Genomic DNA, 16,122 nt, shown 5'->3' on the forward strand with positions numbered 1-16,122 from the left:
ATTTTGAGACATAATCGACTTTAATCGTTTTTGTATACTACAGTTTGGCCCTCTGGCAGTGAGAATTAAACGAATGTGGCCCTTGCTGGGGCCAAAGTTGCCCATCCCTGCTGTAGCTGATCTAGCATGTGAGGATTACATTTACTAACATCAGAGATTTTATTATTTCTTCTGAGACTTTACTGAAGTTACTACAAGAGTCATAAAGTAGGCGTCCTGGTTCGGTGATTTTAGTCGTGCTTCGATTGCACGACAATATTTTGTGTACAGTGTGGACACAAACTTTACAGCCAACATAGATCCTATTTTAACATTGTTAAAGTAAACAAACCACAAAGAGCTGTTAATGGGACATTTATTAAAAAAAGTTGGGAGAATCAAGAAGGCATGAAAGGAAAAAGATCATGTCATTTACTGTTGAACTCAAAGATACTGTTAAACAGCAACAGTTATACACAACCATTTACACAACCTGTACAAATATTTTTCCCGCAAACTTGCAATTTAAATTCAAAATAACTTAAATAGGTTTCTATGTAAAAGTGCAAATCCATAAGCGTGTGATGTCTGTGAGTAAGACCATGGCGACAGAAATGGTGCCTTGATGAGTTCACTGGCTATCAGGAGTTACCTTGTAAGGCATCACAAGCACATTTCAACATTATGAACATTTACTGACTCTACTGTCTTAATGCACAGTCATATATACTGTATATAACGCTTTAAATGTACATCCACACCTTGAGTGTGTGTCTTTGTAATTCTGATGCCTTACATTTCAGCTTCATAACTAAGCACATCTCTTCTCTCATACAAGTCCAGACTGTTAGAATAATAGTGATGTAACAGATGGACCTTTTTCAATGGAGCATGCCCAGTCCTGAATAAAACCACAAAGAAAACAAATTCAGTTCAGTGTTTGTAGTGTTTGTAGTGTTTGTGGTATGAAAGTTAGCATTACAGCATAGCAACAATGCACTGTTACTTGTATGGTAGTGTCTTAAGTTTAGCATTGAAATCACAGTAACCAAAGGCCATTCTGTACAGGATGAACCCAGATATGGTGTGGCAGTAGTAGTCCACAGGTTTCAGGCTCCGACAGTGAGACAGTGTGGGGTGTGTAGAGGTGAGGGGTCGGTGATTCTGCACAGTCACAAGGCATGAGGCGACGAAGAGTAACAAACTGATAATGCTGATACTTCAAAGTCTCTACAAGCATCCTCCCGATTGATTGGGAGGGGGAAGGAACTAACCCACGCACGCTATTGGGCCTCTCATGCTTCTGTATTTTCATGCAGCCAATGCAAAACAAAAAGGTGTCACCACCATAACAGAGATTATTATACAGCACTGGTAACCATGGGTTCTACTGGAAATGTGTTCGGTAAATAAAAAGGTGTTCAGGCATTTGCATTACAAAGGAGAGAAAAAAACGAGCATCGAGTCCATGTGTGTGTTTGTGATGTTAAGTAACTACGACTTCTGCTCAGCTCCTGCAGAAGACTGCGCCGCGCTCTCCGGTTTAAGGATCTGGTAGGTGATGAGGTACTCTGGATAGGCCTAAAGGAAAAACGGAGAAAGTCATGAGCACACACTACATGGCTGATGTGAAATGTCTTTTTTTTTGTTTTAAATGTTAAAAACAGGATTGAGAGTATTTCTCATATGCTGGAGTGCCTGTTTACCTGCTCTCCTCTGTAGATAACATATTCAGCATAGGCCAGGCCGTTGACGCTGGGCCGCCCGATAACTGAGTGGTGTCCTGGGGGGGCGTGGGCCATCTTCATGGCACTGAACTGTAGGAAGGACTTCCCCAGAGTGACTCTGCAGAACAGCATCTGCCTGTGAATGCAGACGAGAAGACAAAGGTCACTTATAAGTAAGTGTCTTTCTTGAAAATACTGCATACGACCTTAAAACGAAAAAAGGTGGAAAGTAGCTTAACCGCTAAAACATCTTGCAGTTTTAAAGTTACCTGTGGCACAGGTAGCAGGATCTGTCTTTGTGCGTCGGGCAGCCAGTGCCTCCACCGATACCGTAAACATACTGATTGCTTTTTGAGGAGTTCTCTGCAAAGTAGATCCCTGCTCCAAACATCCCTCCTATGTAGGCGTGGCGCTCATCGAAGCCTTTGTGAATGATGGCGTTGATGAACGGGGAACCTGAAGGAACACAAGAACACGGTGGCAGATTGAAATTACTAACAGTAATTCAAATGAAATGCTTCACATGATAACACAGGCCTGACTTTAAGTTGTTTCGAGAAGGCTTAAACTCAAATGAGACACCACTGCTGCCTGATGCTGACACACAAAACATTTTAGATGAAGTGAAGGTGGGTGTGGTTACCATGAAACAACATCCGCTCGTTGTGGTGGTTGTGGTTCTCGTCTGCGATCTCCTTCTGCCGGTGGGTGTAACGTTCCCTCAGCTTCTTATTTACCACCTTTTGAATCTGCAGAGCACAATAAGATGCTTATCAAATATCATGTTGAGCTCCAATAATGCTCAAAATTTCAGTCGCTGAAATCTTTACAGATTGCAGATTTAACTTCTCATTTATACAATCAAGCAAAGCTTAAGTCTGTGCATGAGCTAGTTCTGCATATTAACAAATTAGATGAACAAGAACAGAGTTTCCTGAGTCAGACCTTGATGATGTTGTATCTGCTGAACACACCGCCTGCGTTTCCTCCGTCTCTGTGCTCTCTGATGGTGCTCTGTAACTAAAGGACACGGGGCAAAACACATGATTTTAGTATCTCTAGTTAGCTAGTAGAAAATGTTCTTTCATCACCTGCTGTGGTCGAATAAAGTATGCTGCAGAAATGTACATATTTCTCTACAATGCAACTTCTTTTTTCTAAAAATACTTTTTTTTAGGATTTGAAACATTAGATCTCCACTTGACATTATTACTTTCAGCTTTTCTGAAGAAAAGAAATGTAAAGAGTGAACTGGACTCACCTCCTCCTCCACAGACTGGTACTCCTTATCATCTGTGGCGAGGTCGATCAGAATGGTGCCCTGGTTGGCACAGTGGAATGTCAGGTAGGGGTTGGCACCTGAAAAACAAAAAGTATCGGACGTTAGCAATCACAAGAACACAGTCATTTTGAAGATCAGACAAATGATTATGTTTCAAAGTCTGTTGAAGTTGTCTGAGAAATGTGGCAGACAGCGCAGCATGGCACTATTGCTTGATGATTCCTAAAAGTAAACAAAACAGGCCCCCTGACCTTGCTGGCCGCCCAGCAGCCTCTCCACCCCCTTGATCAGCTTGTGTCGGTGGCCATAAGCATTAATCCCAATCTCCTTCAGCTCCTCGTGACCCATGTCAACCAGCACGTCCAGGCTGATCTGGGGGAAAAATGAAATAAAATAGCAAGTTGAAATGCTTATACCAACCACTTGAAACATCTAATTTTGTCTGTTTGCTCAAACATCCAGCTGTTTCAATGATTACGAACCCACCAGAGTTGTTTAGTTTTACTCTATTCATGATATTTAAACACGGCACTGACTCAACAGACAAAGAACAAGAATATCATGAGAGAAGTCAAAAAGTTGCTGTGTGCACATATATTAAAGCATCCTAAATTCAGTACAATGTTTCTGCATCATGACTTTATCAAACTTAGATGCACAGCTTTAAGTAGTTATTTTGGCTTTCTTATGCAGCACTCTTTTATGTAACATTCGGTGTTTCCAAGGCAATGATAAACCTATAGTGTCTGTCATGGCGGTCGACAAGACAACTATTAAATTACAGATTTTCTGTTGATAACTGTTGGAAATATTTGAGGTAATTGAAGTACTCAACACAAATATAAATATATATAGTTTTTTTTTTTTTTTTACAAAGGTTTAGGGCATTTTTAATTTAGATTTTTTTATGTAAATGTTGTAATAAAATTCAACATACTATACGTTTAATGAACTGTAATTTAATGTGTGATGGCTGACCTGCTCCCTCTCAAAGATGTCCCTCAGGTGCTCCAGGCCCAGGCTCTTCAAGAACTGACTTATATTCATGTCCAGCATCGCCACTAAGAAGAAATAGAACAGAGCGTTAGTATTAAGAATACATCTAAAACAGAGTTACCCCTGTAATGCATAGTTTCCTCACAAAGAACTAGTTTATTCTTATAATTAATACTTTAATAATTTGTAATCCGAGCAACATTCATTGTAGTAAAGACAGCAAACTCACGTTCTCCTTCCTTGCGCTCAGTGCCCGTGGCTCCATCTGCCACTCCGGAGGACCCGGCAGACGCTGCGGCGGCCAGCTCTGTAAGCGGTCCTGCCAAGTTGTCTATGCTACTTGCGGCTGACAGACAGGATGGCGTGGAGGCGGGGGAAATGACCGAGGCGCTGACCACTGTGGCCTGTGGCTTAAAGCAGGTGGGAAGGGCATCTGGTGGCATGGCGTCCATGAGCAGGGCCCGGATATCATCAGCCTGCAGGTTGGGCGGAGAAAAACAAGTTGAGAGGAGGATTTAAGTTCCAGCAGATGAAGTTAGTTCACAAATGTTTGCAGCACTCAGTAAAAAATGATTATGAAACAATCATGACGCTAGGGAACATGATTTTCAGACTGTTTAAAACACAGATTGAATTGCCCAACTCTTATCGGAGTCTGAAAAACAAATGGCCTTTTGACCACTTAGCTCTTTATTTGTGAATGAGAGAGGTTGTTACCGTGGCCAGGTCCAGAGCAGTCTGGCCCTCTTGGTTCTTCATGGTGGGGTCGGCTCCGTGAGCCAGCAGCAGCGCACAGAGCTGAGTACGACCTTTCTGCGCTGCCTCATGGAGGGGGGTGAACGCCCATTTGTCTGTAGCATTCACACACGTGTTGTACTTGATGAGCAGGGCTGCAATGTCCACATGCTGTAAGAAGAGAGGCAACAAGGGTCAGTTATTGAGACTTGGAAGTCCATTAGAACCAATTAGCTGACATTTATAGAGCTGGCAGGCGATACGGTTTTGACCAGCAATTTAATAAATCTAAGTCATTTGTTTTTGTTATTCCGTAGACTGACCCCGTAAGAAGCAGCATTATGAAGAGGGATAAGGCCTCCTTTGTCCTGCGCGTTGACATCCGCCCCATGCTCCAGCAGATACTCTGCCACCTCCAGGTTGTTGTAGCCAGCTGAGGAGGAGGGACATGAAAATTTACTATTTTGGCTCATATTAGAACTAACATTTAAAACACTTTATGAAATCAAGAAAAAGGGAAAACCAAAGCTTAAACATCATCAGAAAAAAAAAAATCCTTCACTTGAAATGCCACATGAGGAGTGTGTTGTTATCAGTTACCTGCGAGGTGCAGTGGTGTGGAGTTGCGTCCCTGTGTGTCTCTGCAGTTGATATTCTCTGGGGAGCACAGTTTCTGTACTCGGGCCAGGCAGCCCTTTTTGGCAGCGTCCAGCAGGGCGGCATCCCCCCTCAGCAGGTCCTGGATGTCTGTGTCTCCATCTTTCACCATGTCTAGAGGCATGTTACCGTCACGATTCTTCTTGGAGGGGTCGGCTCCATGCTGATATAAATAATGTATAACCTTATTTTAAATCACAATACACAAATTAATGCAGGAGTCTTTTTGGGAAAGACAATATTTGATCGTCACCTTGAGCAGCAGCTTGCAGATCTCGTACTTTCCTTTAGCCGCCGCCTCGTGAAGTGGGGTGAACTTCCACAGATCAGCCACATTGACTGAAGCTCCGTGTCTGACCAGCAGCTCAGCCACTTCATAGTGGCCATAGGAGCACGCGTTGTGAAGAGGAACCAGGCCTCTGCAGGAGAAGAAACACACGATGAAGTGTGGTGTACAGATATTTATGTTTACATCTTTCTAATAACTACAGGTATGTGAGATGTTTGTTAAAGAACTCACCCTTTGTCCTTTGCATGGACATCAGCTCCATGGTGTAGCAGGTATTCAACCACAGCCACTCGATTGTAACCAGCTGCAAAGTGTAGAGGAGTGGAGTGACGGCCCTCCAGGTCCCGGCAGTTCACATTCTGGGGGGTGCAAAGTTGCTGCCAAACACAGACACAATATGATTATGGGCAACTACACAGTGTAGTTAAAAGTATGTTTACAAGATCCAAGAGCTAGAAATTTAAGTACAGGCCCCCCAAAAAAACAAAACAAAATCAGGCCCAGAGTAAATCATGATTTAGTCACAATAATGCCTAACAAATTAACTACAAAATGTCGAATGATCTCAAAATAAACAACTGAAACAAAAACAAAAGTGTAGTCACTGCTACAAATACTTAAATTTAACGGTGAACTTACTTGTACTGTGTCCAGATCCCCTGCTTTGGCTGCCTCCAGAAATCTGTAGTCCACGTCAGAATTACGTGTAGGAACATTTTCTGGGAGAAAAAGAAGAAAGAATGAAATAATACTGAATACTGCATGAAAAGGATTGCTATACAAAATAGGAAATTCCATGATAAGGGGTTTAATCTGGTGAAAGTCTCAAAATAAATATTTATACTTCAGCCAACAAAATCAGCCTCGTCTTTGTTAAGGAATTTAAACAGTTTAAACGGCAAGTTAAACCTAAGCACAAACAAAAAGAGACGAGTAGAGAGTGGGATTACCATTGAGAATCTGCTGCACAGCTTCGTTGCCCATCTGAGCAGCAGTGAAACCCTGCAGAGACACGATGGAGGGGTCGGCCCCGTAGCTCAGCAGCAGTTTGCAGGTTTGAATGTGACCGGCCAGCGCTGCTCTATGAAGAGCCGTCTGACCCAGAGTGTCCACTGCATTTACCTGGTGACAAAGCCAGTAAACACATGTTTCAGCACAGCATTTGTATTCACCTACCTACCAGCTTTTAACCTTTATACAGCAAATATAATGCCATTTTTAAATCAGGTAGAAATGAATGGGAACATATATGCACAGACCTTTGCTCCATGTTTCTGCAGCACCTCCAAGATGTCACTGTGTGCTCGTTCAGCAGCAACGTGCAATGGTGTCATAAAGCTTGAAGACAAAACAGACAGAAGTTATGATCAGACTAGTGCTGTACAAGTGGATATAACTGCTTACAACTTAATGTAGTCTACATTACAGTCATCCTCTACAATCTCTTTTTAAACCAATTTTAAATCAGGTAAAAACTAAAAGACTTACTCTTTATTCTTCTCATTGATGTTGGCACCTTTGCGCAGCAACAGCTCAGTCACCTGCTTCCTCTTGGGGTGGGGGGAAGCCACAGCGCAGTGCTGAAATACACAAGGACATTACATTTTGGATTATTAAAGCTCTTGACCATGGGTTGCCAGGTCTTGGCTTGAGTACATGCCAATTGTACAGTCAATCACATACAGTTGGCATGTGTACATCATCATTACAGTTAGCTGCAACTTTTCATTTCCAGCACTGAGCTAAGGGCAATAACCATACTGAAAGGAGTAGTAATAATCATAGCAGTAGCAGAGTAGCAGCAGTAAGGTGTTGTTCTGACCAGAGCTGTCTCGTTGGTCTGAGGATGTTTGAAGCTGATGATCTCAAGAGCCAGTGTCTTCTTCACTTTGGCCATGTCTGCCTCCCGGGCTGCCTGCAGCAGCGAGTGACCTTTAAACTCATCTACATGACGGAGAAAAAAAAAAAAAGTAAATAAAACATATGTCTGTATGAATGTTTTTTCCAGTCATCATTGTGTGTACAGGAGTCCATGTGTGTGCTGTGAGAGGACTCACAGGTGAGTCTCTCTTTAAGCTCTGGAGTGGGGGCCATGTCCACGGCACTCTTGCTGTGGCAGTTCAGCAGGGTGGGGTCAGCCCCGTGGCTCAGCAGCAGCGAACAGACCTCAACTCTGTTCTTGGACGCTGCCTCATGGAGAGGCGTGAACTGCCACAAGTCCATGGCGTTAACACAGGCTCCATGCTGCACAAAGAATCGCAACGTCAGAGCACAGAGCAGACAAAAAGCCAATCAAGAGAGTTCAAGCTCGAGTGAAGAAGTGAGACTCTGTTGACTTACTTTCAGCAGGAGCTCAGTGACCTCAAAGTGGCCGTAGGAGCAGGCATTGTGAAGGGGAACTAGACCTCTGCAGAGACAGGATCCTCAAGTTAGTGTCAGATATAATAACTGATTGATAATTGATTCTTTTCTAAAACGGTGTCTTACCCCTTGTCCTTGGCGTGAACATCAGCCCCGTGCTGGAGAAGAAGCTGAACGATGCGGACACGGTTGTAGCCGGCAGCCAGGTGAAGGGGCGTCGACTGTAAGAGAGGACAGTTGTTTACAGACACAGATCACTGGCTGGTTTAGTGTGCACTGCCTTCGATGGCCACAGGAGCAAGCGGCTGATTAGGGCCAGGAGCAGTGTGCAGGCTAGGCTCTGTGAGTTGCAGATGAATGGCAGATATAATGATGATGCAAAGGTCAATAAGGTTGTGGCTAAACCCGGTGACAAAAATCATTGGTTGCTGTTTTTTTTTTTTTTTTTTTTTTTTTAAATCTCTGTCTGACACTATTACGAGACAACAAGCAACTTCAACTTCTTTTCTAAAATACCTCCACTTCATGTGTCGACATCAACACTATTTCATTTCTTTTCTTGGGTTTTAGGAGTTTAAAATTAAGTTTTACGTGGTTAGATGATTAGAAAAGATGGCTAGTGAAACTGTTAGACTGTAAAATTCAAAATGGCAGGATAGGAGTTACGGTTGGGGGATGATTGCTTGTTACACACTGCTTTTTTAAACCTGAGCTTTCAGCCAAAATGGATAAAAGCATCATAATGAGGCACAGCTTTACTTCTGTCAATGTCTATGTGTTTATGTTCAGAGATATAAAAGTATTCATGCACTTAAAAAAAGGCTGAACCTGCAGATATTAGATTCACATTTGATAAAATGCTATCAACCCCAACCGTAACTAGATGCAAAGAAGCTACATAAAGCAGGCTGAGTGTTTGAGAAAGCAGCTCTGCAAGCTAAAGGAAGATTAAATCAAATGGCTTTATTAAAAAAAGAAAAAGAAACGTTAGTCTAAGCAAAGCTGCAAATCCAATTTTAGCATTTTTTTTCCTCTTATAACAAGTCTAGCTCAGGTCAAGCTTAAAATCAAAAGGAGGGGCGTCATTCGTTTCAGATTCCATGCAGTGATGTTAACATAAACCAAGAAGGTGAGCTGTTAGATCTCAAGCCACAGCGTTAAAATCAGATGAACGGTGAGTCCAATCACAGAGGCATCATTCAGTGTGGGATGACACGAACAATCAAAAGTCAGCACATGGAGGGTTGCATAGCACGACCACAATGACAGGTGAGAAAGATCGTCCACTCATTACTGCAGAGCAACTAATCCGACGTGACGTAGACACAAATGACAGACACATATTCAGGATTCGCTTGACAAAATGCAGAGGGGCAGGCCTTCAGGCATGCATGAGTGATCATCCAAAAGAAACCAATGATTAATAAAAAAGTAAAGCCAAATCAGAAAACTGACTGAGCAGCAAGTGACTGAAAGTTGGAGAAAGTGTGTGGGTGAGTGTGCAAGGAGAGGACAGACGCTGAAGAGAGCAGGCAGTAGACGTTATGAGCTCCTCTCCAAATCCATAAAGATGACTTGTCACCATGACACCAACCCAACTCACTCACTCACTGATTCACATGTCACACACGCAAACACACAGAGGAGCATCAGGGTAGGATACATGAGTGACCCGTACACCCAGGTCCATGATGTGCAATTAACAGTGACAGCCAGCTTATTGGTCAAATAAAACAATGGATTAAGTAGGAATGAAACATACGAGAAAAAAAAAAAAAAAAAATCACAACAGTGCATCAATCAAGTGGCCGTTATCAAGGTCAACTTACCAGCATTTTTTGGGATGTTGACTGATCGACAAATGTTGCCAGGGTTACACGGAAAACAAAACGAAACAAAAATTACAAAATGACAGTATCTTTTCAAAGCAAGTCTTTTCTCCCTCCTTACGCCAATGCAACACAAGAGCTAGCTTTAAATCACTGCCTGATCTGTCAAACATGGTTGGAGATTAAATGTGACACAGGGCCAGAGAGGAAGACGTTCTGCTGGAGGGTTAAATGGGACTTCTCACTTTTCTTTGTGAAAAGGCGAGGACTTCAAACTGTGCCCTCTGGCTTAATCATCCCAGAGCAGATCTACACTGGCTTAGTGGCTTAGATCATGCAAATTTGAAATATACTAAGAAAATGTGACATGTCTTCAACATCTGTGGAAGAAAATGTGGTTAGGCATGAATGACATAAAACAATGCTTTTATGCTGTTCACATGAATGGAAATGTAAGGCAGAGTTAAGTTGGTTATTGGGCTTTGTGTGAGTTACTTACAAAAAATGAAATGTTTTTTAAAGAAAGGATATACAGTTTGCGTTAATAAACCAGAGCCAAGTATGATGCAATCTATCGACTAGAGCCCGACTGATTAATCGGCCAGCCGATAATATGGGACGATATTAGCATATCCATCGACTATCCTATCGGCTAATTTTATCAGAGATATGCACAGATATGAATAGATTTAATCACCTGTCAAATAGCATTTAATTTGAGTATCATTGTATTAAACTAGCAGTTCTCTTTCACCAGCAGAGTGTGCTATATAGATTACAATAAGCATCATCCCTCCCCCAGTTGAGTGACCATCATGTCTACGTTATACTGTATATCTTGTAAGTCTTTGATAACTGCATTTGAGGGATCAGCACAATTAATGTGTGTATCTATATCTATCTTTCTCTACAGATTGAACATAGATCCAAGAAAGATATCGGCCAATATATCAGTATCTGATTTTTTTATCTCCCCAATATCGATGTCAGTATCATCCCCAAAAATTCCATATCGGTCGGGCCTGCTATGTACAAACATTTTTTAATCCACATCTTTTATCCTTCCAGTCCAATCCGCCATTAAGAGGAAAAAAGAAAACAAGAAATAAACACATAAATACAGCATTACGATGTAGACAGTGTGCACGCTGTGGGCGTACTTCTACATCACAAAAAAAACTTTGCACCAGTTTGGGACATGGAAAAGTGATTATGGGATTATGGATTATGTGTTTCTCTGGTTTAGTTGCACAAAATGAATGCAGAGTTAACTCAGTCAACCAACTAGACCAAAATGTTTATGTTTTGGTGTTATGACAGAAGGAAATGGATTACAAAGATGGCATCATGAGATTCAATCATTAATAATGAGAGAAAAAATAAATCAGTGTGTTTCACAGCGGTGGGTCCAAAGTAAGGTGGTCCACATTAACACGCCCTGGCAAATCCACTGACATTAATCCTCTTCATATCACAGAATTAAATACTTATCCAGTCACAATACAACTGTTTGCTTTATTCTTCTGTTCACAAATCATCTGACTCAGAAACCCTCTTGCTGGTTAATGTTTAGAACATTTATAACAGTAAGATTTTGTAACTCTCCACACATGTGTATCAAAAAGGTGCTATGGCATGTGTATTTTGTGCCGTATGGTGAGATACGAGTGGCTCATTTACCTTGCGTCCATCGCTGGCATGGCAGTTTACATTTAATGGAGTCAGCAGTGCCATCAGCTTCTCTTCATTTCCACTCCTGTAATTACACGGTTGAAAAGACGGGTCTCATTGAGTATTCCTCTCATCAAAACCACCACTCCATAATCTGAATGTCATTTCACAGGCTGTCACGGATGATGAAATGCAATACTGGATGAAACTGAGTAATACTACACAGGCTTCGAAGATGACCATACTGGTCTAATTTATGAGTTTTACACCATGAGGATATTTCTCCTGAGTTTCACCTGTTCCACTGGCTTATTAAAGATTTAATTTTAGGCTTTTTCTGAGAAAAAAAGAGAGAGAGACAGAGAGAGAGAGAGAGAGAGAGAGAGAGAGAGAGAGAGGGGAATGACATTCGGGAAAAGAGCCACAGGACAGATTCGAACCTGTACCGCCCATTTGGAGGACTACTGCAGTACACGGTGCACATACACTAACCACTACACTACCGACGCCCCCTGTTCCATTGGCTTTCAAAATAAACTTCAATAGTACTTTATAACTGTGGTTATAAATGTGTGTGATCTTGTGAGGCAACTTCGTTTTAACAACTTCAACTAGGCGAATACATTTCTCTCTTACAGTGAGACGTACATTAAAAAAAAGGACAGATGACGATTTAGCTCTTTGACTCTGGCCGACAGGAAATGTGTGCACTGATCAAACAGTGTGTGCACTTACCTTGCTGCTTCCAGAAGTTCATCCTTCTTGTATTCACCTGCAGGAAAGAAAAAAAATCAACACCAGACCTCGGCAAACCAAACTCTTTCCATAGGTTTGGCCTGTGGTGTCATTCTTTGAGCTATAAGTGGAAATGTTTGTTTACAAATGGTTATCAGTTAACACTAGTTAACACCAAGTTCAAGTGCAAAATGTTGGGTGTAAACAGATGACTTAAACATTGTTCACAGAGCACCCTTCTGCAGTGACATGCTTCACAACTCAACAAAAAAATCCCACAAAGAATCAAATAAAACTTAGTAGGGGACACTTAACAATGAATCATTCTTAGCCTACAATGTTGTTGAGGTGTAGCGTCATTTTGTTTCACTGATATCAGGAAAGAACTCTCCTCTTGTGTTAATGGAGTGCGGGCTAAATGTCAGTAGTGTAAAGGTAAGAGACGGGTAAAGGGGGACTGACCAGTGAGAACAGCCTTGGCAGAAGGGTCAGCTAGATCCAAAGCAGATTTGCCATCGGTGTTACGGATGTTTGGATCAGCTCCATGCTGAAGTAACACTGAGTGAGAAAGGTAAAAAAAGAAAAAGAAAGAGTCAAGACTTTAATATTTATACCATCTCTACATCATTAACATTAACATATTAACATGTAACCCTAACCCTGCATAGTGTCAGCTAATGTTAAGATTTTTAAAACAGATAAATTGGAGACACAGAACATTGTTAGACAACTCTTTAGACTTATACATCCAGTTGTCGGGCTTATCACATACCGGTAAGTGTCAATAAACATAATTATCAGATTTCCCTGTGCTTGAAAATAATCAACAGGGATCCTCACCAATGCAGACATCGATCTTCCCCTTGATGGCTGCCTCATGTAAGGGAGTGTAGTTCCAGTTATCTCTGGCATTGGGGTCAGCGCCCTGACACAAGAGGAGGCTGACAACTTCTGCGTGTCCGAAAGAGCAGGCGTTATGCAGGGGGATAAGTCCTCCATCGTCTCTGGCATGAACATTGGCCCCAGTTTGCAAGAGGTGCTCCACCACATCTTTTCTGCCAAAACCTGAGAGGGGATTTACACACATTTGAACTCTTTAGTTATAGCTCATAGATGCTCTAAAACTAGCTACCCAGATAAGTGATCCTTAATCATTTTAAACCATGAAGAGTGACAAGGATTCAAATACAACATTAATAAACAATGATTTCTACTCGACTGGGTGATTTAATCTGTAAAAACACTTCTCAACACTTGAGAAATGATTAACATGTCTGCAGAGTTAAAGCCTGACATTATTCCAGCTGAAGTGATGCAGCTGTGGCTTATTGTGCATATAACTTTCCTTTGGACTGCCATTTCAGCTCAATCAAAGTTCAACAAATGTTATTTGGCTTTAATTGTATTCGGGGTTGAGCTCAGAAACATGTTGACGATCTCTGTTTGATATTCAAATTAGAACGGGGGACGTCAGATTAGCTTGTTAGCAATACAATGCTAAATTACTAATCCAGGATCCTGATGAAATATAACACTTTGTCTAAAAAAACCAATTGGTTAAACGTCAGGTTAGGTGTCAAACGTAGACAAGCCACACTATTATCCAGCTAGCTGTCACAGTTTGGTATTTAATGTATAAAAAAACATGCTGTGTTATTAGCTTAGCTCGTCGGTACCCGCAGCGAAGTGAAGGGGAGTTGATTTTCGACCAGCCATGTCCTTCGCGTTTACATTCACGGAATCGACAAGTCTCTTGACCCGGGATACATCTCCGTTACGACAGGCCTCGAACAGCTCCCTGAACGCCCCGCCGATGCCGCTGCTCCCGTCAGTGGGGCTGGCAGCTCCTGATCCGGGGCTGGAGACGCTGCTGCTGCCGCCGCCGGAGGTCGTCGTGCTGAAGCTCGCACTGCTCGCTAGGACCGGGGCTGGGAGGTCCGGGGAGGCCACGGCACCCTCGATCCCTCCGCTGCATTCCCTGTCGATTTCCGGAGCTCCGACGGCCGAGGTCAGCAGAGCCATCGGCGGAGAGGCCGGAGGAGCGCCCGAAATAGAGCTGTTTCTCGGCGGAGACGGTAAAGTATTTTGTTGTTGTTGCTGCTGCGAAGAGCGACGAGGCACCGCCATTACAGCAGCTCTCGATCGACAATAAAAGCTGCTCCTCCTTTCCGGTGAAAGTGCTCCTGTGTTTCCTGTCAGCTGTTTACTCTCCAGTGCCAAGAAACCTTTTGAGTTCTCACAGCATTCACAGAGGCACACAGAGCAAACATTTAATTACTTTGAGTTATGATGTTGCATGAATGCAGGCTCCCAAACAAATCTTTATTTAGTATCACATGTAGCAGTCTATCAAATACTTTTACCAATGTTTTGACTATGAATGGTATGAACGCATGCATCCCCAGCATGTCCAATATATGTAGGCTAGATTTGCCTTTTTCATTTGTAGAATACCACATTTGAAAACCAGAGTACATTTGTCGGAATTTTTTATTATTATTTTTATTGTTATTTGTTGCTAGATATAAATATATTATATTGTAAATACACAACTCCCGATTTTAACCACCATAATCAAAGTCTCATCTTTGTCCAAAACCATTTATAAGAGATAATATGACGTTGAAGCCCCTTTGAGGAATATTAGGTGTCAACTTTGGCGACCCCTGTGGGTATGTAAGTAGTATTTTCACACACCAAACATCCCACCCTGACCACTTATTACAACAGCTGAGAATCATTTAACCACTTTGCTGTGGAATTACGTTTATTAATTTGCAGTTCATCAGTACCCACCTGGCATTATTATTATTATTTTTAGATATTAAAATGTCCAGGTTTTTTTGTTAGCTTCTGAGGGTCATTAACAGGCATTACATTTAATGTCTGTTTCATAACCATCTTAAAGTCTCCTCACAACAGTATTAATGAATAATTTCACAACACATGAAACGCATGCTTAAATCTCTAAATTGTACCTTGTGGATACCTTATAGAAAACATTTTCATAATGCACTTAATTTACATTGACTTACATTTTGACAAGGTGGCTGAATTACTTTTGAAAATCCATTCAATATTACTTCAGGGTGCAAAGTAAAAAAAACAAAACACTTTTCTTCCTGGCTCTTCTAGGTGTGTGCACTTATAAATGTCGTCTTTTATCCCACAAGCCAGCTCTCCTCGCAGTTGGGTGAGCTCAGACATCCTTATCAGATGTCCTAACCACCTCACCTGGCTTCTTTCGATGTAAAGCAGCAACTCAACTCACACGAACGTCTGAACCTACCACCCTTTCTGAAAGGCTGAGCCAAACCATCCTTTTAGTATTGTATCTGAGATAACACATTTCCTCAAAAACACCCTAATTCTGCCTGCCTATATAAGAATGTCATTCTTTCACTACTACTACTACTAAAAGTTAAAGACTTCATTGTTGGAAAGTTGTTCAGTTTTTAAATGGAAAGCTTTGCCGTCCAGGTCAGCTCCCTCTTCACCTAATTGTTCAGTACACTGCCCACATTACTTCTGCCGCTCCACAGTTCCCAGATACTTCAACTTCTTCACTTGTCACTTGATGCAGTAACTCATTTCACACATGGCCTCAGACTTGGAGATGTTCTTACCCCAACATCTTTACAATTGGTTCCAGTACTCCCTGCTGAGGTCCCAGTTTGATGAAAACCCCAGAACATCATCTGCACAAGGGAGCGATTCAAAGAGGTAACTGTGCCAAGCATAAGAACACAGCTTCCACTTTGTCTAGAGGCAACAGCCCTGAAGCCCGTCATTCTCACTTATCTCCTAAAGAAAAAGACAGCAGTGTGTCAGAGATATAACATTAAACATTAAAAGAATAAA

General features: G+C 41.9%; 1 protein-coding gene across 2 annotated transcripts; it reads right to left on the minus strand.

Annotated features, from left to right (window-relative positions):
- Window positions 1-338: 338 nt before the first annotated feature.
- Window positions 339-14,416, minus strand: LOC132973920 (poly [ADP-ribose] polymerase tankyrase-1). 2 transcript variants are annotated; one of them, XM_061037590.1, is made up of 28 exons: window positions 13,938-14,416; window positions 13,102-13,326; window positions 12,724-12,819; window positions 12,262-12,298; window positions 11,536-11,611; window positions 9,856-9,876; window positions 8,153-8,247; window positions 8,006-8,072; window positions 7,723-7,909; window positions 7,488-7,609; window positions 7,154-7,245; window positions 6,925-7,003; window positions 6,616-6,787; window positions 6,305-6,384; window positions 5,897-6,042; window positions 5,630-5,795; window positions 5,320-5,539; window positions 5,043-5,152; window positions 4,702-4,890; window positions 4,214-4,460; window positions 3,967-4,049; window positions 3,240-3,360; window positions 2,968-3,065; window positions 2,652-2,726; window positions 2,350-2,455; window positions 1,976-2,162; window positions 1,686-1,842; window positions 339-1,560 (listed from the first exon to the last, which is right to left on the minus strand). In XM_061037590.1, the coding sequence occupies exons 1-28, from the start codon at window positions 14,386-14,388 to the stop codon at window positions 1,474-1,476; spliced, it is 3,792 nt and encodes a 1,263-aa protein (XP_060893573.1). In that variant the 5' UTR covers window positions 14,389-14,416; the 3' UTR covers window positions 339-1,473. The 2 variants fall into 2 exon arrangements, with proteins under 2 accessions (XP_060893573.1, XP_060893574.1); XM_061037591.1 differs by lacking the exon at window positions 9,856-9,876.
- Between the last annotated feature and the right edge of the window lie 1,706 nt (window positions 14,417-16,122).

Source organism: Labrus mixtus, chromosome 5 (genome assembly GCF_963584025.1).
Source record: "Labrus mixtus chromosome 5, fLabMix1.1, whole genome shotgun sequence".
Taxonomy (NCBI): Eukaryota; Metazoa; Chordata; class Actinopteri; order Labriformes; family Labridae; genus Labrus; species Labrus mixtus.

Excerpts from the sequence above, each read along its gene's own strand:
- LOC132973920 (XM_061037590.1), bottom strand. The coding sequence starts at position 14,388 with ATGGCGGTGCCTCGTCGCTCTTCGCAGCAGCAACAACAACAAAATACT. Across the intron at positions 7,004-7,153 it reads ATCAATGAGAAGAATAAAGA|CTTTATGACACCATTGCACG; the intron begins GTAAGTCTTTTA and ends TTTGTCTTCAAG. Across the intron at positions 1,843-1,975 it reads TCCTGCTACCTGTGCCACAG|GCAGATGCTGTTCTGCAGAG; the intron begins GTAACTTTAAAA and ends CTGCATTCACAG.